Here is a 24,869-nt window from a genome sequence, read left to right as displayed (position 1 = left end):
CGTCTCTGCTCTCTGTTTAACCTTCCACAGCAGCCTGTGGCCAATAGGTAGGAAATGCTGCCTCAATGAACCATAACGAGCAACAACCTCTCAGCATTTCACTTCAGCTTTAAAGATTTATACTAGTTTTCACAGCAGTAGGCATTCAAATAGCACAGCTTTCCTCTTAAGATAAGACAAAATGTTATGGTGTCCACAAGTTCAACCTTTGGATGATGACACCATTTTAGAGCTGAACTGAGACCATTTAGAAATACCATGAAGGTCTGATCCTATTTGGCCTGCAGTGCTATTGGAAAGGGTGATCTTGTTTTCCCAGGGGGTAGAAACGAGCGCCTGGTCTCCCTGGGCTGCAGGCTCTGGCCTTTTTAAATGGCCTGAGTTCACCTCTGAAATGGCATCATTATCCACAGACCTGGGAAATGTAGTTTTCTGTGGGGGAACCAGGCACTGACTCCCATTTAAACTGGTTTCAGGTTGTTTTATTCAATTTTGGGGGCTTTTCCACATTCTCGTTTTCCTTGCTTGTCAATTCCTGTTTCTTCAGGGGGATGATATCTGTTCCCATGTGTGTTTTGTTCCCTCTAGTGGTTGATTTGATATCACATAGGTTTATGTCCAGTGTAACACCTTCAGTTTAAATCTGTAGGGCAGGGGTGGCGAACCTCTGTCCCGAGGGCCGTATGCGGCCCTCGAGGTCACTTGGTGCGGCCCTCGGGGATTGCTGGGCCAAACCGAGCCATGTGGCAGCCATGTGGCAGCCTCCCTGGGGCCTGGCTGGCCAGCGAGGATCGTGGAGCCCAGCTGTGCTGTGCAGCAGCTTCCCCAGGGCCAGGCAGGGATCACAGGGCCCAGATGTTCTGTGCGGCAGCCTCCCTGGGGCCTGGCTGGCTGGCCAGAATTGCTGCAGGACCTGGAAAAGTTACTGTCACAGTTCAGTTTGCACTTGATTATCCCAGATGCTATCCCAGATGAGTGTGTGACCTAATATGCTAATATTAGGGGATGTGGTCTAATATGCTACTGAATTCCTGTTGGGCTTTTTCTACAAGAAAGCCCTGGGCCTATGCATTTGCTTAGGGCAGCGGGCTGTGTGTGTGTGCGCCAGATTAGGCTCTCCCCACATGATTTAAAATAGAAAAACAAGTATTTGCATTAATTTTGCTGACTTGAATCATTCTCCCTCAGGGGAGCACTGTTTTTAAAGTTGATAATTTTTATGGCCCGCGAATGGTGTTATAAATATCTGTATAGCCCTTGGCAGAAAAAAGGTTCCCCACTCCTGCTGTAGGGAGATCTGCTAGACATAAACCTGTGTGATTTCAAATTAACCACTAGAGAGAGCAAAAGACATGGAACAGAACCACGTTGTTTTCTTCTCTCCCTCCCCCCCCCCCCCGCCCCCGTCCCCGAAACAGAAACTTACAAACAAGGAAAATGAGAATCTGGGAAAGCCCTTAATGTAGTTGTGTAGATTAGTTTTGTTCAAACTGCTTATAAGCGCGCATTCATCCTCTAAACCCAATCCAGTAGGTTGCGGTTGATGTAAATAGGTATCTGTGTAGTTCCTCTCATCCACTTTGTTATGTGTAGCTAATGGGGAATGGTGTGGTGTTAGGCCAACAGCGCTATCCTAACCAGCGTTACACCCTTCTAAGTCCACTGATGAAGAAGCGTTCAACATTGCTGAGGGCAGAACTGTAAGCCCTGATGACTAATCTAGAATCTTCCGTTTTCATACCCTGGGTTCCTTGGTACAATATATGTCCAAGATGGTGCTGGCTTTTTTGGGTTCTGCTGAATTCTCTGAATTCGCTTTTGGGACATGAATCCTGAAAAGCGTCTCTGTGGGGCAGAGAAAGATCAGAGACACCCAAACATTGAAATCCAAAGGAAGGGTTGGAAACAGGGATGGAATTCTAGCAGGAGCTCCTTTGCATATTAGGCCACACCCCCTAATGTAGCCAATCCTCCAAGAACTTACAAAAAAGAACCTTGTAAGCTCTTGGAGGATTGGCTACATCAGAGGGGTGTGGCCTAATATGCAAAGGATCCCTGCTAGAGCTCCACCCCTGGTTGGAAAGAACCTGTGAGAGGGTCTTGCAAGTCTGAAGAAGTTCCCATGAAAGGGGAAACTTTAAATCTAGAATAGAAGCTGCATGCTTAATGGAGCTGCATTGGGGAAGGGTTAGGAAAAGGCAAGCAGCCTGAATAGCTCAGCTTTGCTCAAGGTTGTCAGAATTTGAAAGCTAAATAGGGTTGGTCAAGGTTGGATGGGAGTAGAGCTTTTTTTGTAGCAGGAACTCCTTTGCATATTAGGCCACACACCCCTGATGTAGCCAATTATCCAAGAGCTTACAGGGCTCTTAGTACAGGGCCTACTGTAAGCTCCAGGAGGATTGACTACATCAAATGGGTGTAGCCTAATATGCAAAGGAGTTCCTGCTACAAAAAAAGCCCTGGACGGGAGACTATCAAGGAAGACCACTAGCTGTGCAGCAGAAGACAGTGGCAAACTACTTCTGCTCCTCTGTTGTCTCAAAAACCTGATAAGGGGTCACTATGAGGCAGTTGTAATGTGAAGATCTTCTAGGAAAAGCATGAAGGCTCCTTCTTTGGAGGTCTGTTGAAAATATCAGATAGATGTTTTCACCATGTGGCAAATGGATTGCTGAGACCGTGAGCTTTACCTCATTCTGATTTTCCTTGCTCGTTTCTTCACTATTATTTTTATGATGTTCCACACGTGGTTTGCTCCCTCTAGTGATCAATTCAATGTTATACAGGTGTATGTCCAGCATTATCTCCCTGCAGTTTTAAACTGTAGGGTTTTATGCCAGACATAAACCACTGTAATATCAAAGTGACCACTAGAGGGAGACAAATATGTGTGTGTGGGGGGGGGTGGAATCCCTGAAAAAAAAGGAACTTGATGAAAATGAGAATGTGGGAAAGCCCCATGGCAAACTCAGTAGATTTCTTAACAGACTGCTTTTAAGCCATCCTTCCTCTTGGTCTTTCTCCTAAACCTAAATGTGCGGGGTCAGGTAGTCGTCCTCTAGGGGTGAAGGAATCACCCTGCACATGCTCCAAATCTCTCTTCTTTATTATTGCTGTAAAAAAAAAAATCAAGGCCAAACTTTAGTGTTGGAAACGTACCTTCTTCCCCTCTTTTGTTTTTCTGTACTGTCCTATGCTACAGCTACTGGAACGATGGAAATAAGTTGGTTAAGGTTTTTGTGATAAACCCACTGTAGCCCCTTTCTCACACAGAAGACTAAGATGTAAACAGAATGCATTTGTTTGCATCCATAAGCAATTATCCAGCCAATAAAAATCCCTGTATCTAAATATTTAAATCCAGGAAATCCAATCCAGCTATAGTTTCAAGATTGTTATCACACATGGGGTGAGGGATGTGGAACAATAACCTAGTATTGTGGAGCTCTTGAAGGATCTCCATGTTCCCCGCATGCCACACCTTCTAATCCCAGAAGCTGTAAAATCACGCCTGGCAGAGAAAAACTGAAAGGAGAAAACTCTCTAATTGTGATTATTCCCAAAAACAAACACTCAGTTTCTATGAATGGATGTCCTTTTGATGCTTTGTAAGTAATAATGATACCCTTGTGTTTAAATGAGGATGTCAGTGATAATTCATTACTTTATTAAGTTTCTTCCATGCTGCCAAAACAAGAATTGAGGTCATTAGTTTGACAAACGCCTTCCAAAGCAATTCACAGAATGGCAGTTTAAAAACAACAATACTTGGAGTGATGTTCCACAGCCAGAATTTATCCTTGATCTCTACCGTCCCCCCTAGTTTCTCTGTCCTACCAAAACAAAGACTCCTTCTCTCTAAATTCTAAGCTGTCTTTCAGTCCAATATTTAATACTGTATCCAAAGAATACATTTTGTAAAGTGTAAAGAGAGCAATATGGTGATGACAATGCTTTGTATTTGGGATGAGATTTCTGAAACTGTCGTGTTGTCATCCATTCCAATACTGCAGCCTTACTAATGGGGCAAGGTGGAAAAGTAGATGGCTGTCACTTGTGACTAGGGCTTCTTTTTTAAAAAAAAAAAGTCCAGCAGGAACTCATTTGCATATTAGGCCACATCCCCTGATGCCAAGCCAGCCGGAACTGCGTTCCGGCTCAAAAAAGTCTTGCTTGTGACTGTCTTTACCTCCCCACAGTTTTTTAAATCTTGAGTTTGCTATGATGTCATGGAATGTCCATAAACATCCTGCCCAGGTAGCAGGGGTGGAGGAGGAAGGATTGCTCGTAAGATGTTGACAATTACATGTTCCTTATGTGGAGAGGCTGATTGGACAGTGGAAAGTCATACAGATATACCCCATATAGAGTCTGCGAGAGGAATATTTTGTTTGGGTGGGGTAGAGTTTTAAGAAGCTGCAGCAATACGTTTTATATTATTAAGGATTATTATTAAGGATTAATTATTAAGGATATTTATATTATTTGAGAGAGACGGTGTCTCAGTGGTAGAGCATCTGCTTGGTAAGCAGAAGGTCCCAGGTTCAATCCCCGGCATCTCCAGCTAAAAAGGGTCCAGGAAAGTAGGTGTGAAAAACCTCAGCTTGAGACCCTGGAGAGCCGCTGTCAGTCTGAGTAGACAATACTGACTTTGATGGACCGAGGGTATAAGGCAGCTTCATATGTTCATAAGGAGCCATAGAATCTCAGCAGCAGAAGAAAAACGATATGAGTAAGGTTGAAATAACTGGCTTGGCCAGTGAAGCGCAAATGAGAAGAGCGCAGCGAATGGTCCTGGAGAATTGTTATAGATCAAAGAAGGAAGGCAGAGGGGAGCAAGATTATGTGTTGACTTAAATGCAGGTGGTGGCAGCTTGTGCCAAGCGAGAGATGGAATGGGCAGCCAGCAGAGAGGTGTTAGAAGACGGAAGGGAGGAGCAGCCCCCCTGGGCTGCCAAATTAAGAACTGCAATCAAAGGCTGGATATGAGAAACAGAAATCCCGAATGTAACATAAATGCCAGAACTGCACTATATGTGCTCCGGTTTAATTTTTAGGCTACATTTTGAGACGTGCAAGGATGCGTTTCCAGCCAAACTTGCTTAGCGCTGGTGCTCTTTCAAACCGAATAATGCTTGGTGACTTTCTCCTCTCCTGCTTTTTCAGTGCAGCCTCCCTGGCTGCTTTTTAAATTCTCTGAAATTACATCAATAGGCAGGGCTTGAATTCAGCAGGAGCTCACAAGAGCGCAGCTCCTGAAGCTCCAGCCAGGGTCTTCATGCAGTGAGGAGTTCTCTCCCCGCTGCACACAGATCCCGGGGCATATGCAAAGGAGACGAGCTGATGAGCTCCTGCACCTTTTTTTCTACAAAATGACTCCTATCAATAGGGAATTCCAAAGAATTAGGGATCCCGCAGCAAATAGGATGACATCACAGTGTTAGGCAGCTGGTTGTATTGGATGATGTGATGATAAATGGAGCAGTTGTAAACACAACTACTTGGAAGTCAATCCTGTTTTATTCAAGGGGACTTACGCCCTGAAAAAATGCTCTTAGGATTGCAGCCTATGTTACTCTTAAGTAGTGTTGTCAGCTCCAGGTTGGAAAATATTTGGAGATTTTGGAGGTGGAGCCTGGGGAGGGCAGAGTTTGGGGAGGGGAGAGACTTCAGTGGGTATAATGCCATAGAGCCTGCCTTCCAAGCCAGACATTTTCACCAGGGGAAATCCTCTCTGTTGTCTGGAGATCCAATGTTATAGTGGGGGATCTCCAGTCCTTGCCTGGAGGTTGAGAAAAAAAAACAACCACACGGTTGTATTTCTCAGTCTGTAAGCGGCCTGTTTTTTTCCCCACCAGGAGGCTGGCAGCCCTAAGTTCTGATGGGAAATGCATCTAAAAGGAGAATGCAGGAGAGGAGAATGCAAACCGATGGGGCTCTGGTGTTTATACAGGCTACCCCCAACAATCATTGAAAAAGGAAACGTTTTGGGGAAATGCCAAAATGCCCCTCTCACCCCATGACTAGTTTCAGCTTAGCTAGAAGTAGTTTGCTGAAGGCATAGTGACTTCCCCCTAGAATTAGCATCACTTCTAACTGAGCTTGAAACATGAGTTTGTGAAGCATGACTCCTTTGGAATTCCGCTGAAGTTTAGATGGTAGAAGAGGAGAATCTCTCTGCATTGAGGCATGCCTCTATCATGAACAGACAGAGGCCTGGTCTGGAAAGGGTTTCCAGCTCTGGGTCGGGGAATACCTGGAGATTTTTGGGGGTGGAGTCTGAGGACAACAGGGTTTAGGGAGGGGAGGGACTTCAATACCACAGAGTCCACCTTCCATAGTGGCCATTTTCTCCATATAAACTGTTCTGTCACCTGGAGATCAGTTATAAGACCAGATCTCCAGCCAGCACCCAGATGTCGGCAGCTGGAGTTCCAAACTAGCTTTTTTTCCTTTCCTTTCCTCAATTTCATTTTAAAGCAAATGGTATTTGGTTGCTAACAAAACTTCAATTTACACACACGAGCAAGTTTTTGAGGTTGAGATAGCCATCAGCCAACCGAGGGCGCAACAAAGCCAAGGTTAAGCATGTTTAATCCATTGATTACAGTTGGAGAATTAATCCCATGCTTAGCTGCCTCCTATCAAAGCCAAGACTTTAAAGTGTTTAACACTGAGTGGAGTGTGCCTTGGGCAGTTTCAAATCCTCAATTCAAATTGAGAAAAACTGTTGCCAGCAAACGTAATGCAAGCATGTAAAAAGAATTCCACATCCAAACCTATGCTGGAGAGCCAGTTTGATGTAGTGGATAAGTGTGTGGACTCTTACCTGGGAGAACCAGGTTTGATTCCCCACTCCTCCACTTGCACCTGCTGGAATGGCCTTGGATCAGCCATAGTTCTGGCAGAGGTTGACCTATAAAGGGCAGCTGCTGTGAGAGTCCTCTTGGCCCCACCCACTTCACAGGGTGTCCGTTGTGGGGGAGGAAGATAAAGGAGATTGTGAGCCACTCTAAGACTCTGAGATTCAGAGTGGAGGGCGGGATATAAATACAATTTCTTCTTCTTCCTCCATGTATACCAAAGTCTGTGTACTAGTTGCTTCCTGTTCTATAGGAACATGCATTACCAGCAGAAGTCTTGAGGGCACTGGTATAGTTCAGCTGGGATTTTTCATTCTCTAGCAGCCAAGGCATAGTGGTCTGTCTGATTCCATGTAAATGTATGTCTTCCTTTTTTGGAGGGGGTGTATTTTATTTGTGTGTATGCACACGTGCTCTTTTGTGTGCAACTGGAGGTCATGGCGACTCTTGGTAGCTGACCCCCACTGGGGGCCTGGAAGATATACAGAGAGATGGCTGAATAAAGCCTGCCCCCGTCTTCCCTACTGCTGGTATTTCAAGGAAGTCTCCCATCTAAGTACTTGCCGGAGTTGACCCTGCTTAGCTTCCGAGCTCTGACAAGATCGGGCTTATCTGGGCTATTGAGGTTGGGGCAACATATGTCTTCCTTTTGTACTTTACTGTGCGGGGAAATTACTCCTCTTTCTGACTGTCCTATGCAAAGTGTATGTGAACACAACGAATAAAGTATTCTTACCTGCAACTGTTCTTTTGCATGGTAATCTCTTTCTCTTTGAAAATGTGTCCTTTCTGTTTCTTTCTTTTCTGAGACTCTCTCAGTCAAGTGGCACTGATTTCTGACTACTTGTCTTGTTCAAGAGAGCTATCTGTTCCCCCCCCCCCCTTGTCGGGTGAAAACAAAGTTACCTGTATTGTATGTGTCATTTCCAGGGCTTTTTAAATAGCAGGAACTCCTTTGCATATTAGGCCACACACACCCCTGATGTAGCCAATCCTCCAGGAGCTTACAGGTCTCCTTTAGCAGGGGCCTACTGTAAGCTCTTACAGGATTGGCTACATCAGAGGTGTGTGGCCTAATATGCAAAGGAGTTCCTGCTACAGAAAAAGCTCTCATCATTTTCTCCTCCTAGAGTTACTAGCAGCTTGAGGAAGGGGCAGTTGCAAGCAGGAAAGAAAAAGGAGTAGGAAGACGATTCCTTCTAGGCTTGCCAATCTCAAGGGGTGGTGGGGCTGGGAATCTCCTGGAATTATAACCGATCTCCAGACTACAGAGATCGGTTCCCCTGGAGAAAAAGGCTGCTTTGGAGGGTGAGCTCTATGCCAAGCCCTGCTGAGATCTTTCTCCTCCCCAAACCCCAACCTCCCAGGCTCCACCCCCAAATGTCCAGGAATTTCCCAACCCGACATTGGCAGCCCTAATTCATTATCTGGGCCAAATTAGAGCCCACGTCGTAGCTTTTTGCATTAACAAATGATGAGTGATCCAATCACGTCTCCCGCACGTTCCTAACTAAACCCCCAATTTGGGGAAATGGGTAGAGATTATCCCGGGTTCTGACTGCAGTCCCTATCACAAATCCTGCTTAAAAGCTCAATACATTTACGAAGGTATCTAGCCAGTCAATCGCATAATTCACAGATAGTCAGGTTGATCCAGTTCATAACGGAAGATTCCAAAACAACCACTTGTGACTGGTCTTCCATTTCTGATACAGATGTGCCTTTAAAAGCCAGTACAGACGTGCTTTTAATAGCAAGACATTCATGTTCAGCTAATGGCACCATCAGTACATTTTCTTGATCTATTCTTAAACATTTTGCCTTGTTCCTGACAGTTGTGCTACCAAGATGTTCTTGTCCCTTTGGAAAAGATGCAGAATGAGTTTAATGCTGATATATGGTACGGAATGACTCATCTAAACAAGTTTCTATGAGGCCTTAACTCCCCTCCGCCTTTTGTACTTTCAGGGTAGTATTGTAATTAATCCTATCAGCAGATCCTTGCATGAGCCAAAATGTTGTCTCTCTTCCTTGTCTCCCATAATAATGGAAAGAGGCTTTTTGGGACTTGTTGCTACATATGAAGTCTTACAAGATAGCTTTGTTTTAGGAGTTGAAGCACCTTTCCTTTGAGTAAAGGTTAAAGCAGGGGGGTCAAACATGCGGCCCGGGGGCTGAATCAGGCCCCCAGAGGACTCCTATCAGGCCCCCGAGCAACTGGCTCTTGTCTGCTTCCTTCTGCTTCACAGCTTGCTTTGCAAAGCTTGCTCAATCACACAGGAGCTACGGAGAAAAACCTCTATTTTCTCCATTGGTTGAGGCTCCTCCCTTGCCAGGCTATCTCAATCACACAGCAGAACTACTAAGCCAAGCCCCTCTTTCTTCTATTGGATCTTTAATTATCCTTTATAAAGTTTATGTCTCTGCCATCTAATAGCTATACACATGGCCCAGCCCAACAAGGTCTCATTTATGTCAGATTTGGCCATCATAACGAATGAGTTTGACATCCCTGGGTTAAAGAATCTAGGACTTTTCAGTTTAGAAAAAAAAGGGGGGGCACATGATAGAGGTTTATTTCCGCCACAATACATTGCTTATTAGACGTCTCATACTATTGTTGGCATTGATTTACAGTGTGAGAAAGTCAGATTATAAATAAGACTCCGGGGTGATGTCACACTACAATGTTTTCACAGCAGACGTTTTAGGGGGTGGTTTGCCATTGCCTTCCTCAGTCATCTACACTTTACCCCCAGCAAGCTGGGTCCTCATTTTACCGACCTCGGAAAGATGGAAGGCTGATTAGCCAAACCCAAATAGGGAGCCATCTTCTGGTCTAATAAAGATGGACGAAATCTTTTTTTTGTAGCTGCATTAATTTGCTTCTGCAGCAATAACACTGGACCTGGTATATCCCATAGGCTCATAACCAAATCAGAGTGTCATCTCATTCCCCTCAAAAGTGGGAAAGCAAAAAGCTCCTCAAGACCTGAGCATTTCTAAACAACCTCACCTCCATCTCAGACCCTCTACAACATCACCAGGCAATTCGGATAAAGAAATATAAAACTAGACGTCATCAGCATACTGATGACAACTCCAGAAACACAAGTGATTCCTTCAAAAGGCTTTAGGTTGAATGACAGGCCAAGATAAGTGTGCATATACGGGGAAGGGGGTGATTTGTAGCAGGAACTCCTTTGCATATTAGGCCACACACCCCTGATGTAGTCAATTCTCCAAGAGCTTGCAGTAGGCCCTGTAAGAAGAGGAAGGTATTGGATTTAAGAGCCCTGTAAGCTCTTGGAGGATTGGCTACAATCATGGGGGTGTGGCCTAATATGCAAATGAGTTCCTTCTACAAAATAAGCCCTGTTATATACACCAGAAATAAAGATGTCCCCCTTCTGCTGCCTGAAAAACAACTGTCAGTCTTCAGCCTACAGGCTTTTTGCACTTTCTACTTCACTCAGCGCTTCAAGGCTTTCAAAAGATGACACGTATCTCGGATGTGATCCACTGTTAGATCACGAGGGTCCTTTGAATGAGAGTTTTGTGAGTTGAAATTACAATCTTGTTGATTTACTTTTAGACCCAGTGGATCTTCAAGAGGGACTCATTTCTAAATGTATTATATTTGGGGGGTATGCATTTGGCAAATTCCATGATCCTTCCATCCTGCCCAACAAAAAATGCAAGAATCATGCACCACACTACACTGAACAAGCTTATGTTTTATTTAGTGTTTGTAAATACAGGTTTGGATCCTGTGACTCCATTGTGTGTGCACTGGGTAGCCTCAGTTGCAATTTCTCTTAACAACATTCAGATTGCCCTATCATCTGCCCACCTATACTTCGAAGTGACCTACCTTGAGGGCCCAGTTCATAGTATGAGAACCAGGTCATTAGACTCTTTGCCTTTTCGATTCCTGTGATTTAAGTGGCAGATTTGTTTACAACAATATAAGTGAAAGCAAAGTTGTGGGGGGGGGAGCAAAGTTAAAAATCAAAGTCTGTGAACAGAGCAGACCTGCACATGCTTCCTGCGCGTGGGTTGAGGGTGGCGGCACTTGTAGATATAGATCCACTCTTCTGCATTTTCTGCTCTTTGCCGTTCTGTTTTTAACTCTTATCTGACCTTAATTCAGCTCTTTATGCCCTCTAAGACTTTCAATTATTCTCCAGAAAGTGGAAGTGAGAAGGGGAACAAGCAACAATTTGTGGGGGTTTTTTTCCTGTACAAAATTCCTATTCTATAATTGCAGGAGGGTTCTAGTGATGGTGTTTTATGGCTTTTTCATCAAAGGGAGTCTCAGTGGGATGGCATTCAAGGGAAATTTTTGTTTGCCTCACAAAACTAATTTAATTTGCCAAAACTCTGGCATGAGTAAAGTAACTTTTCTCCTCTTCCACAGAAGCCATCATGTATCTCAACGTTCTCTTGCTAACAGATTCCCCATGAGCAGTTGGACTGCTTATGAACATGCCATACCCCATATCAGCACAGCTAGCGGGGACACTGCAAAGTGTGTCCAAGCAGGCCGACAAATAATAGGTGACAGGAAGTTCGTTCCATGATATCACAGCAGCTCAGCCAATGGCAGGTTCTTAGCCGACCAGGAACCTTTTTGATGAATCACTCCCCGATGTCATCCTCTTTTCTGTTTCTCTCTCTAGAGCGGCGTCGGCGTCTCCATCCCAGCCATGAAGATGGTCAACCCGGCATCACGGCTGAAGCAAACACAGCAGGGCAGCCCAGACAAAAGCAAACACATAAAGCAACGCATGGAATACATGCGCATCCAGGGACAGCAACAGGTAGTTTATCTCTAGGCAGCTACTTTGCTCTGTCTTGGGTGCTCTGGGGGGTGCAGCAAGGTTAAGTCAGCATTCCTCTGCATTTGTCTTAGGACAGATTGGTGTGGGGGAAGTGAAAGGGAGAGGGAATGATCCCAGCTCCTAGGGAGAGGCAGGACGGGGTTGTGTGGGAAGCCCTTTCTGCATTGGAAAAAACCTTCAGGAACATGCTCTGGTTTGCAATGACGCTTTAGCTCTAGACCATGTGGCCGTGTGTCTGGTCCACCAACCAAAGCACGTGCCCACAACTGAGGGTTCCCATATGAAGGGAGGCATATTTGCATTGCACTGCTAACAGTGGAACTAGAGAAGAGAGATGGGGGAAAACTCCTTTCCACGGGCATGTACCAGCCAAACACGCATTTCACATGTCTGTTGCAACAGAGACAGGTTTTCTCACAAACCTTCCTTTGCTGCCTTCTGTCTGCTACACTTGACTAAAGGTCCATGCGCATGTAACTTCCTTAAGAACCGAAACCCTCCCAGATTCCTTGATTTCACCACTTGTAATCTACTACTCTGGCACTGTTAAGACTCCCCCCCTACACACCTTTCTGTGGTCTAGGTATGACCATAAAGCGGAAAGCGCTTGAATGCTCCCTTTAGAGGTTTGTTGTGTTTAGGGCAGATGAATAGATTTTGTATCTGCTGCTCCCCTATGGAAAGAGTTCTGTTCCTTTAAGTACATTATCCAGCGAAGGAACAAAGACCCATTTCCCAGCCAGGAAAGGTGGTGATGGGCAATAATGTCATGTGATCAAATCCATGCTCACTCCCCCATTTCACCACACCTCCATGTGTGTATGCTTCAATGCCTTCCTCACCCATGACGTACATGGGAAAACACTGCATATTCAGCAGATAAAAGAGAGGAGCAGGGCTTTTTTTGTAGCAGGAACTCCTTTGCATTATTAGGCCACACACCCTTGATGTAGCCAGTAGGCCCTGTAAGAAGAGCCCTGCAAGCTCTTGAAGGACTGGCTACATCAGGGGTGTGTGGCCTAATATGCAAAGGAGTTCCTGCTACAAAAAGGGCCCTGGATAGGAGTAGGATGTATATTGAGAAGGGGGAAGAAAAAATTGGCTTGCTTATGTTCTCTGGAATGGGTGGGTCTTGGGAAAGCAGTAAAACCCTGAGAAGCCTGCTAAGGAGTTACGAGGGTTCATGATGCACACGCGCAGCCCTTTGTATCCACAGAGTTGCTCGCTCCATTGAGAACAACGAGGCCGCTGCGCACGGAGGACCTCGGGTGCACATCAGGAGCGTCCATGGGGCTCTGCGTTGGGGCCAAAGGGTCTAGTACCCTACCTTAGCAGTGCTGACTTCACGGGGTGTATAAGTGACCAGAATAGGGGAAGAAGAACCGTTCTGATGTCATTTCCTAGCGTACCCACTCATGGGGTGGGGGGATCAAAGAAGCCCAGCTGACATGGAGGAAGGAGATGTCTTTACAACTGTGTGGTGTATTTCTTGCCTGGGAAATGGAAAGTAATTTTAAGAGATGCCCAGCAATTATTTTTTTTTTTTTGGGGGGGGGGGGGGCGGGAGGAATTCTTTTCTTTTCTCCCAGCATGACATTAAGATGTTCTTTTAGTTATTTACACCAATCTAGTAAATAATGTCAATGATGATGATGATGACAGAAATCATTTTTATATAGATATATGCAGAAGATCCTGGGTTCAGTCCTTGGCAACTTCATTGAAAAGATTGCAGGTGATGGGAAAAGGCCATGCTGGGGGCTCCATCTACACATAACAAAGTCCTCATGTTTGTGAAGGAACAACAGGAGGACTTTGCAGTACACGTTCAATGGGATTTCTGTGCCTTCCAGATGTGCAGCAGCTGTGTTTGTGACCAGAGCAGGCAGGGAGAAGCAGCTTTAATCTTTCCCTCTCCTGGTATTTTTTGTTTCTGCAAATGGCTCCATGGAGCTGCTGTTGGTTCTGTTGTGAAACTTTTGCATTGCCATGTAAATAATGCGATTTTCACTTCTTTTTTTGCATTTTCTGTATGTATGTGTGTGTGCATGCTTGGAAGTCACGGTGAGAGCCAGTTTGGTGTAGTGGTTAAGTGTGCAGACTCTTATCTGGGAGAACCGGGTTTGATTCCCCACTCCTCCACTTGCACCTGCTGGAATGGCCTTGGGTCAGCCATAGCTCTGGCAGAGGCTGTCCTTGAAAGGGCAGCTGCTGTGAGAGTCCTCTCAGCCCCACCCACCTCACAGGGTGTCTGTTGTGGGGGAGGAAGATAAAGGAGATTGGGAGCCGCTCTGAGATTCAGAGTGGAGGGCGGGATATAAATCCAATATCTTCTTCTGGTGACCCCTACTGAGGCATGGAAGACGTTCAAAGAGACTTGCTACAGCCTGCCTCTGCCTCTTGGCTTCTCGTATTCCAAGGAGGTCTTCCTTCCAAGTTCTTGCTAGGGTTGGCCCCGCTTAGCTTCCATGATCTGATGAGTTCGGGGTTGCCTGGGCTATCCAAGGCATGATTTTCACTTGTGCTGCAAAGTCCTTGTGTTTATCCTCAAGGAATTTTGTAATGTGTTGATGGAGCCTCTGAGCCGCTACTCCCATGGCGAAAGGCGAGGCATTGCCTGGTGTTTTGGTGAGCAGCAAAGCTGCCCTGACACCCAACAGCTTCTCACTGATAGTGATCCTCTCTGCGTCTTTGCAGGCCCTCTCTGTCTCAGACCGAAAATAGTGAAAATATGTAAGCCTAACGGAACTTAATGGGTGGGAGTTGTGCCCAAGAACTTTCAGAGCCACGTTAATCAGAGATGCTCAAACACCTGCCAGTTTGGCTCACATTCTGATCTCCAGTTGCAAGCAGAGTTCTGATTGTTTGGCAATCAGCTTGATAGTTTGTCGCTCTCTTTATCAGTGTTTTGTCGTTTCGTTATATTCCTTATCAACCATACAGTACTAATCTTAAACAGAATTACACCCTTCTAAATCCAATAAGTAAATGTGCAGAACTTCCTGGAAGATATGTAATTCTTGGATATTTGACTATTATTATTGCATATTTGCAGTATTATGTATCAGATTATTATTATTATTATTTTCATGTTCTATTGGTTTCTGTAGGAGAGACAATTCCCAGAGGAATAACTGTGACTTCTGCAGCCAAAACAACAGAGAGTCCCATGATACCACAAATACAATCATATCGATTCAGCAGTCGCTGTTGTTCCACTCCCGGGTTTCTGGCTTCGTTGGATCAAGAGATCAATTCCTCACCAGTTGCTGTGCGGGCACATTTCGACCTGCAGCTCCCTCCAATTCTCCCTGTACCTTCCAGATCTCTAAAAAAACAAGATTGGGAAGGCACAGAGAGAACTGGAGGAAGCTGCAGGTCAAAATGTGCCCACACAGCAACTTGGTGGGGAATCGATCACTTGATCCAGTGAAACCAGAAGCCCGAAGGTGGAGCAACAGTAACTGCAGAATCGGTCTTAGATTTTCCATGGCAGGGTTTTCCTCGGCTAGGGGTCACTTCTAGTATCTCTAGTCCGCAGGCTGCTATAGTAAATCTGAGAGTGTTTAATGAGTGTTGTTTTATAACTGAAAGAACATGCTTAATTCCACCCTGGGACGTGCCCAATCCTGCCTCCATATTAAAAAAATAAAAACCTGTCAATTTAGAACGGTCGATGCAGAAGTAAATACATATGGGCACCGGGTGGGGATTCCTCCCCTACCCTGTGAGAGACACGGAAATTTCTTTCAGTACCTGTCCCCGCTCCCTGCCCCGCAGGAGGCCTCCATGCATTAGCATTGGTTGAGGTCTTAATGGTTAGGCCCGTGCAGTTCAGCTGGGTTCACACACTTCTGTGTTCTTGCTGATGCTAACAGTGTGCCCAGTGGCTGGCCAACTTTCTGAGGCCACAAAGCAAGGTAACGACAACTTCTCTACCTCTTCCTGCTCCCTCCCACACCTTTGTTCCCTGAGACTTTGAACCCTCCCTTCCCTTCCACAAACCTTGTTCCTCATCCACCCCTCTGGCACCTTTTGGTATGCTAGCTCATTTCCCCCTACCCCTTGCTCCTCCTGGATTTTTGTTTTGTCATGCCAGAACTGTAGTGAATGGCAAAGACCATGGATGCCCCTCTACAAGTCTGTTTCTCAGAGATCCATAGTTTTGCTCATTCTGTTAGTACACGTACATGCAAATTCCAACCCCCCTCCCAACTCAAAGGGTGGGGGGACTGGGTGGAGAGCTGTGAGCTTGTCTCCACCCCCTTCTGTGGCTGTTTCAGTCTTATTTTGGAAAATGCTTTGTGAGCAAAACTTAAAAACGTTAAACTCCAGTTTCTCCTGCACAATTCCTTTCCCCCACCTTCTGAACCTGAATTCTAACCAACATCTGAACCCCTTCACCATAAAGCACAGGTGCTGTTTCCCTACATTTTCAGGCATGGAAACATTTATGGAGGGGTGGTCCCCTGTGACACTCTTTTCACATGGTGGTTTCACAACAGCTTTGAGCGTAGCTGCCTTGCTGAATCTCTCACCCACATCTCTGAACTAGAGCAGAAGGAGAGATCCAGATGGAAGATTGGCTGAGATGGTTGAACATTTAATGGAGACCCTGCATGCATGGGAGCTTTCTGTAGGTTGCAGCATGAGGTGGTTTTGAGGTTGGTTCCTTTGTTCATTAAAATGGCAACAGAGAAGGAGGTAGCACAGTTGATATGACTGGCTTCATTTGATGTATCATCAACAGACTAGTGGCCTATTCTGACATAAAAAGTTTTCCTTCACTATGGAATATTCTTGGAGGAATGGGCATGAAAGACTGGGGAAGATCATTAAGAGCAAGTTTGGATATCTACTAGCTGGATTTGTTTAAGTGGATCATTTCCATTCATATATCCAGTGTTGTCTCTCATTGGAGATGGATGTGGGTGACTGTTTGGTAAGGATCCCTTCCTCCCAGCAAGCAGTCACACTAAATTACCAGTTAATTCCCTTCTTGCTCATTGGTCTTCAGTTCCCTAGCAGGTGCAACTTAGAGTTAAAAAAAAAAAAACCCACCACGCAACTGTATTTCTTGCTCATGAATCTTTCATGTAAAATCCACAAGGATTTTCCATTGCGAGCAAAAGTATATAGTAGTATTTTTTGTGTGTGTGTATTGTGCCTTGTGGAGGAAAAACCTATGTCAGAAGCAGCCCCTAGGCAAGAGCTTGGGATTTTTAAACAACACACCTGTCAGTTATCCAAAATTCTCTCCAAATCACCTCAAGAGAGCCTGCTTTGGAGAATTGATTCTGTTTTGTTCTCGTAAGCTTTTCTTCATCTCCCTACCTTCCACTTGTTGGCTACTGTGATGCCAAAAGTGTTGCCATTTCAACTTAAAAAAAATAGTTCCCTTCCTTTGTATCCGACCCAATCTGGGGCACAAACACCAAACAAGGTGGCAGCCCAGCCACCACCAACAATCCCATTTGGCCTACCTCTGACAAAACAGCACCTCTGCTCTAACCTGCATTCTGCCCCTTCTACTCACCATACCCCAATTCCCCACTGCTCACCTCAGTGAAATGAATCTTGTCGTTCTAACATGGTGTCCATGGCCACACACTAACATTTCAATTCTTGTCCCTCCCGCTTCCCTTGCCCTGCCCTCCCTTCCGTTGCCTGCCTACACGTTTGTCCATCTACCTCTCTGTCTTTTTTTCATCTTCTTTTGTCCCTTTTGCTCCCTCTGGGGAGGGGGGAAATGTCTCCTTCCTTGTGTCCAGTAAAAACAGCTCATCTCGTGCTCCATTTTATTTTTAATTTCTTTTTTTTTTCTTTTTTTGTCAAACGGACCTTTCACCTCAGGCCTAGCCAATGCTACTGCGTCTAATAGATATTTTCCTAACTAGCCCTCCACTCTGTCTCTTTCTTTTTCTCTATCTCTCCTTTGAGAATAAAATGTTTGGTTTCCCCCCCTTGCCATTCCCCTTTTCCTCCTTCCTCCTTCTTCTTTTTCCCTGAATCTTGCTTTTCTTTCTAGGCCGCTAGATCAACCAAGGACCCTAGCACGATGAATGAGACTTCAAGCCCTGTCTCAGAAAAACCTTCTTCGGGCAGGACCTCCATCCCAGTACTGACTTCTTTTGGGTCACGGAACTCCTCCATTTCATTCTAAAAGCTCTTTTTGCCAGTTTCTCATTCGGCTGTTTGACCACAACTGGGGGACGGGGGAAGGCTTGCGCCTGTCTTTCTGCTTTCCTCCTCCCCAGACCTTACTGAGGCATCTAGAAATGTCCCTCCCCTTAGACTTTCTAAGCTTCCTTCAGAGCAGCCAACCTGTGGCCTCACGTCCTCCTCCAAAATGGCTGACCTGCAGTCTGTCTTGCCGCTCCCCCTCAAAAGGTCACTTTCTGCATACTAATGTGTTCCAGAATGACCAGTTCACCGTCTCACATCTTTTCTCTGAAAATGATCCCACCCTGGTTCATTCTCCCCGCCTGCTAAAACATGGCCGACTCTTAAATTTCTGTTTCTCCCTCAGCCTCAGTCACCCCTCCCCTCCTCTTTCCTTCCACACCCCCAACTTTGTTTTTCTACTCTGGCAATTTTATGTTGTTTATGTATAAAGAACATTGCAAACTTTGCCACTTTCAAAGAATCCATGCAAGAAGGACATTGGGCAACTCTAGGCCTCACACTGTTCCCTGTTTTTAGGGGCTGAGGGAGGGGGAAATAATCCTTTTCCGGAGCATCTAGAAGGGGGAGGGGAGAAAACGGTTTCTGAAGACGCCTCAGATCCCCATGGACATTTGCTGCTATTCATCTTTCCTTACATTTAAAACAAAATAGTTGTAATTAATTGATTAATGTGGATCCTTGTAGGTGTGTGCCGAATCATTCATGAATCGATAGTGTTTTGACTTTGGGGCATGTGTGTGCTTCCATTTTGTGGGTTTCTGTAGTTTACTTGCTGTATCAAAAGACTGTTTTGAAAGGGGGAGGTATTGTTTGCGGGTGCGTGCGTGTATCACAAGTTGATATCTCTGTGTGGGTGTTTTTTTTTCTTCCAAATCATTGGATTAAATTTGGAAGAAGAGCAAAGACTTGAAAAAAAGCACTGAATTTTTAAGCCTGTAACTAATGCCCCCCCTCCCCCAGTCTTCTCAACCACGCAGAAGCAACCAACTGTTATGAAAGGGGGGAAAAGACTGACTGTTATAAGAAGGGACACGACCAAAGTAGGTAGCAGAAAGTTGATTTGAACGATATTGGGAACAGGGTCTGGAAACAAGAACGTCAAGCTTCCTATGAAATTACTCCGCATAATGTAGCACTTTAAATGTCCGTTCGATTACCATGTACGTGGGAGTGAAAGGAGCCCTCAAAATGTGTGGAATGCCAAATAGGAGGCAGAAGTCAGGGAGATGAGGGCATCAGGGTATCAGAAGAATTTGAGTGATAAAGAGAAGGGAGGATTTGCAGGAGACCGACGGAGGTGGAGTTCTACCACTACTAAGCTTGGGATTCTGGTGGGAAGGAGGTGGGTCAGATCACAAAGAGGTGACCCTCCTTCGTTCGATAACTATGAGGTGAGGTTCCTTCATAAAGGGAAGGTGGATCCTCACATGGGAAGAAGTGATGCGGAGCAAAGAGATGTTGTTGGCATTGCAGGGATTTCATCCTAGACTATGATGGCCTCAGCTCTAGGAGAAGAAGCCAGTAGGGTAATGGATAGAAGCCAAGAATTAATTGACAAGTCCTTCTTTTCAGTACTATGGAGACTTGGATCAGAAGAACATCCCACTGTATTTTGTCTTGGAGTAGTTGGTGGATTGGGTCTGACTGGTTGGCTCTTTAACGGAGCGATCAGCTCAGAATTACCACCACTTGCCTAGGAAAGACCACTTTGGACTTGAATAGAAGATTGAGCTTTGGATGACCGGTGGGTCTTCTTGACCGATGTGATGTGGAAACTTTGATAGTTTCCAAAGAAAGACTCTGCATGGAATTTGGGTTACAGAAAGCACAGAAAGGATTTTTTTTTTTTAAGAAAAAAAATCATAGCACAGTTAGGAAAAGTTAGCACATGGAGGGTTAGAATGTTAGATGTGGAAGAGACTGAGTTCTGAAATTCCATCAGGCTGAGCAAGCAATGCAGAAAACAGTTTGTATTCATAGAAGATTTCTCCAAATAATAGTACAACATGCATGTGTGCGTGTGTGTCGGGATGGCAGGCCAGGAACAGGAGGGTGGAACGTTCCTTGTGGGGTGATTGAAGGACACAGTCTGGTGCACGCATGTTTTCTGTGCAAACTCGGTTTGCAATAAAGTGAAGCAATGCCCTTTCCCTCCAAGGAAGGGTGGTGGCATCTGAGGTCTTGCAGTTGTTTCAAAAGAATTTGCGCGAGAGAAATTCTCTAGGCTTCTGCCCCTAAGACGTTAAGCACAGACAATAACTTAAGAAATACCTTACGTGATGCGTGTGCACATTCGAGGATGCGCATTGACATGTATAGCAAAATGGCGCTTGATTGTAAAAAAAAAAAAATACAAAGATATGAAGAGTCTGTATGCAACATAATACAAGATGTAAGCACTCCGTGTTGGGTTGACTAGCTTGTCCTTTTTAATTTAATTATTCTTGGATTTTTTTTAATATTTTTTTTTTTGGTGGGGATGAAGTATGGGAGTTTTGATTCTTTTTATGGGTTTTCTTCTTTTTTGTAAATCGATCATTTTTGTATAAAAATTTTAAGAGAGCCTTTTTTTGAATAACAAAGTTTTAAAAAAAAAGTTTAAAAAAATTAAATATGTTAACAACAATCCATCATGCAATTTCTTGGGATTGCGCAAAATGAAAGAAAAAAAAAAGAAAAGCAAAACAAACAAACAAAAAAGCAACCTCTTTACATTTAAGTGAAGTGTCTTAACATTTTATATATTTGTTTTAAGAAATATATTTACATATTATATATATATAATATACGTAATATAAATATATATATATAAATATTGAAAAGAAAAAAGAAAACAAAACTCTTGTTGTGTCTAGTATATTTAGAGGGGGGAGGGAAGAATGGTGTGCTTCTTCTTCCCTGATTAAAATTATATATATATGTAGCTCTTCATGCTTTAGAAACTGTCAAGGGTGGCGGCGGCGGTGGTCCTGTGAGTAGAGCTAGAGGAGCACGATCCTTGGGGAGAAGCTCTCCAGCGCAAACCCCGTGGGAACAAGAATGGCACAAGCACAGTGGGGTAGTTCTTTCAGCGGGGTTTGTGCAGGAGAGCAGTCCCCCCACAGGTTTCTCTTTAAGAGTTTAACCCTTCTGCTGAGAGCTGATATTCCATCTCTAACTCCGTGTTTGTTTCAATATTGTCTGTCCCTTTCATACCCCTCACCTTTATGTTACGGAAGGGAGCTTGCACTGCCTCACTTTTTCCATTGCATTTTTTTGTCCTCCTTTCTAACACATTTCCTGCTTGGTGGCAGAAAGCACAGCCTGAGAAGACAGCCGTGGGGTGGGGGGGGGGGTTAGCCTCTAATGGGCTTTGAAGTAGAGTTTGCTAGCTCCAGGTTGGAAAATACCTGGAGATTGGGGTTGTGGAGCCTCAGGAGGGTGGGGTTTGGAGAGGGGAGGGTCTTAATTGGGGTATAATGCTGTAGAGTCCACCACCTCAAGGTGGCCATTTTCTCCAGGTGAATTGATCTTCGTTGCCTGGAGATTAGTCGTAATCCCAGAAGGCCTTCAGCCACCACTTGGAGGTCGGTAACACTAGTTTTGAAGGCACTTCACCTTAAGCCGTTTCAGTTGTTAAGATTTCAGCATAAGTCGGTACACACAATCAGAAATCTTTTTTAAAGATTACAAGTACAAGACTAGAAAATACACGGTGTTGCCTTGTTCGCACAAAATGGTGACCACATGAATCACACATAGAGCCACTCTCCCAGTACACAGTGTAGGAGCACCAAAACCGAACCCCTGAACGGGGCTTTCTAATTATTGTTGTGGCTTTGGCACCCAAAGGAACTTTGGGAATTGTTGTTCTTATGGAGGGAACGGATCAAGGGAAAGAACCGTTAACAGATTTCGCAGCACTTTCACAATAACTACAGACCCCATAACAAAGTTAGAGACCAGCGGCCCCAACAACATTTATTAAAGGTATAAGCTTGTGTGTGCAAGCCCACTTCTTCAGATACAGTGAAACAGAAATTCCTCAACTGAGGGGGGGCGGGGTTAGTTGCTAAGAAGGGCCAATTTAGGGTTGCCAAGTCCAATGTAAGAAATATCTGGGGACTTTGGGGGTGGAGCCAGGAGTCTTTGAGGGTGGAGCCAGGAGACATTGGGGGCAGAGCCGAGAGCAAGGGTGTGACAAGCATAATTGAACTTCAAGAGAGTTCTGGCCATCACATTTAAAGGGACTGCACAAATTTTTAAATGCCTTCCTTCCATAGGAAATAATGAAGGATAGGGGCACCTTTTTGGGGGGCTCATAGAATTGGACCCCCTGGTCCAATCTTTTTGAAACTTGGGAGGTATTTTGGGGAGAGCCACTAGATGCTATACTGAAAATTTGGTGCCTCTATCTCAAAAAACAGCCCCCCCAGAGCCCCCTATACCCGTGGATCAATTACCCATCATTCCCTATGGGAATCGTTCATGGAGGTGCATGATAGCTCTGGGGGAGGAACTTCCCCCGCCGGCCAGCTGGCTGGGGGAGGGGGGAAGCCTGTAAAACCAGGGGATCCCCCTCTGGGACCTGGGGATTGGGAAGCCTAGGCCAATTGGAGTCAGGACAGACAGCTCCCGTAGTCATTTGGAGGCAGCCTTAGCCACTCAAAGTAGGATACAGCTGGCTGCTTCATTATTTAGAGGTAAAGTGGAGGGGCCACTGTAAGCTTAAGTTGATGCTGAGAAGAGGATACAAGGTAGTGAGATGAGGTCGTTCTGTGGTTGTAACTGGCTTATTCTTTAGCAAAGGCAGGGCTCTTCTTCTTCCTGTCACATGACTCCTGATTCGTGTTACTTCCTACGCCATGCTTGGTAGTGCTGGGGGGCGGGAACTAAAGGTGGGTCTTGGGTCTGGAAAATGTTAAAGCCCACCAGGGTTAAGATCCATGACCCTCCTGCCTTGGATTATATGTTGACTGTCACCAGTGTGGCTTATAAACCCCACATTCATTGGGAAGGCAGGTCACCCTTTCCCCACTCAGCAGCCATAATTAGGGATCAGGGGAATCCAAAGCACGAGGCTTCTGTGAAAACCAGCCTCCAAACAAACAAAAAAAATCAGAATTATTTAAACTATATATGTGTGTGTGTGTGTGTAAACTGACAACTCAATCAGTCTTTTATACAGAACAAGGAACATATTCACTGGAAACCAGTCTCATATTTTTCAGCAAATTAATGCCAAATCATATCAGGAAAATCCAAGTGAAGTAGAGAAGGATGTCGAAGCTGTCCAATATTTCTTGATATGTGCAACTAGCAGTTCATAAAGCAACAAGGTCGTACTGGTGCCCTTGTTTCACATTAGCTTCTTCAAGCTTTTTGCAGGTTTTGCCAGGACCTTGAGTAGTTCATTCTTTCTCCAGTCAGGTCACACATGTAGAGTCTCCTTCTCCATCCCAAGCCAGAAATCACCAAGGAGTCTCTTGGTCATTCAAAAACAAGAGCCATCAAAGGCATCATAATTAGGGATCAGCCAGTTTTACCCATTCCGGCCCGCTCATTGTTCTACGAATTCAGCCTACCTCACACTGTGCCTCTCCTGACTCACAGTTCCCTACAATAAATTTTATTCTTTTATGCCAATAAAGGTTATTGACTGGCTGAAATTTGAATCAGAATGTACACATTTTGCCGATTTTCTCTTTGTGCCTCTAAAGCACACCTGCACATAGATTTCAAAAGTACACAAGAGGAGCTGAAAGTGATCACATCTGGATTTCTTCTCTTTTATGATTCAGCCAGGCCTTTTTCTGAGCAGGAACACTATTCTGGCTGGCTTGGTACCAGGGGTGCGGCTTAATATGCAAATGAGTTCCTGCTGGGCTTTTTCTACAAAAAGCCCTGTGCAAAACAATGGTGATGTCAGGGATGTGGCCTAACATGCAGATGAGTTCCTGCTGAGCTTTTTGTACAAGCCCCCCCTCCCCCCCAATTCAGTCAGTGTGCGTATGTGCTGTTCTATAAGGGCAGAGGTACAGACTGAAAACTGTAGAAAGCTGAGTGGTTATCGGAATGAAGCCCAGAAATAAATGTTTAAAAAGCCAAAATTGTAGATCACTATTGCCCAGCTACTGCACAAGTAGCAAGGCTTGAAAGCCCTCAGATTTAGGAAGAAATAATAGGGGAGTGTTTCATCCATGTCCCTGGCTGTGACCTATTGAGAACCCTTGTGCATGAGGCCCAGCACATGTAGTCTGTTGTGGTAGTTCTCTGGATCAAAATATCTGACTTTGAGCATTAAAATGTAGTTAAATGGGGAATTAAGTAACATAGAGTATACCTCCATAAAATACACCAGACCCTTAGCGTTCACAAGCAGTCTTTGGCAGGACGTCAGTCAGAACTGGTCATAGGGGGATGTTTTCACTCCTCCCTCCCCATTCTATTTTCCCCGTTAATCTGTAACTGACTGTGAACAATCAATTGAAATAACCCACTACTTTTGGACTAGCCTGCTCCATTCTCCCAGTCAAAACTGCCCTTGTCCCCATCCTGGCTGGAATTAACTGTGGTAGAGAAGAAATAGTCAAAGCACTTTCACACATGCTAAATAACACCACTTCCAATCCACTTTCAGTGCACTTTGTAACTGGATTTTACTGTGAAATGGCAAAATCCACTTGCAAACGATCGCTGAAGTGCATTGATGCTGCTTTATCTAGCAGGTGCAAAATAGCTGCCCTAGAGCTAATTGCAACCCCAAGGAAGTGGGAGGGAGCCGGTTCCATCGGGAAAATGAAACGCAGAGTGTTTGTATGTGTGTTTAAACCTTCCCGTGGCCCTGATCCAAATCACAGCCCCACCCCCAAAACTATGGACCAAGCTATCTGTTTACTATGAAAATCTGTAACGGATGTCCCTGGCCTTTGACATGCAAAGAAAAATATTAGCAAGAAGAACGCTTGGCTAGAAGTCTCCCATAGATTCACCACCT

At 44.9% G+C, this 24,869-nt stretch overlaps 1 protein-coding gene across 8 annotated transcripts in view; it reads left to right on the top strand.

Moving 5' to 3' along the window:
• The window catches only part of SRCIN1 (SRC kinase signaling inhibitor 1), a 468,342-nt gene extending 450,155 nt beyond the window's left edge, over positions 1-18,187 (top strand). For 7 of the 8 annotated variants that reach the window (XM_060256106.1, XM_060256101.1, XM_060256100.1 and 4 more), the window contains 2 exons: positions 11,546-11,686; positions 17,736-18,187. In XM_060256106.1, the coding sequence (XP_060112089.1) occupies positions 11,546-11,686; positions 17,736-17,870 (276 nt within the window). In that variant the 3' untranslated portion in view covers positions 17,871-18,187. Of the gene's footprint in view, positions 1-11,545; positions 11,687-12,923; positions 13,059-17,735 lie in introns of those variants that run through there. The other variant, XM_060256103.1, reaches the window with a different exon arrangement.
• The last annotated feature ends 6,682 nt before the right edge of the window (positions 18,188-24,869 follow it).

The sequence above is a fragment of the Heteronotia binoei genome, chromosome 15 (genome assembly GCF_032191835.1).
Source record: "Heteronotia binoei isolate CCM8104 ecotype False Entrance Well chromosome 15, APGP_CSIRO_Hbin_v1, whole genome shotgun sequence".
In the NCBI taxonomy this organism is placed as follows: domain Eukaryota; kingdom Metazoa; phylum Chordata; class Lepidosauria; order Squamata; family Gekkonidae; genus Heteronotia; species Heteronotia binoei.
This window is presented reverse-complemented; position numbering and strand designations above follow the sequence as displayed.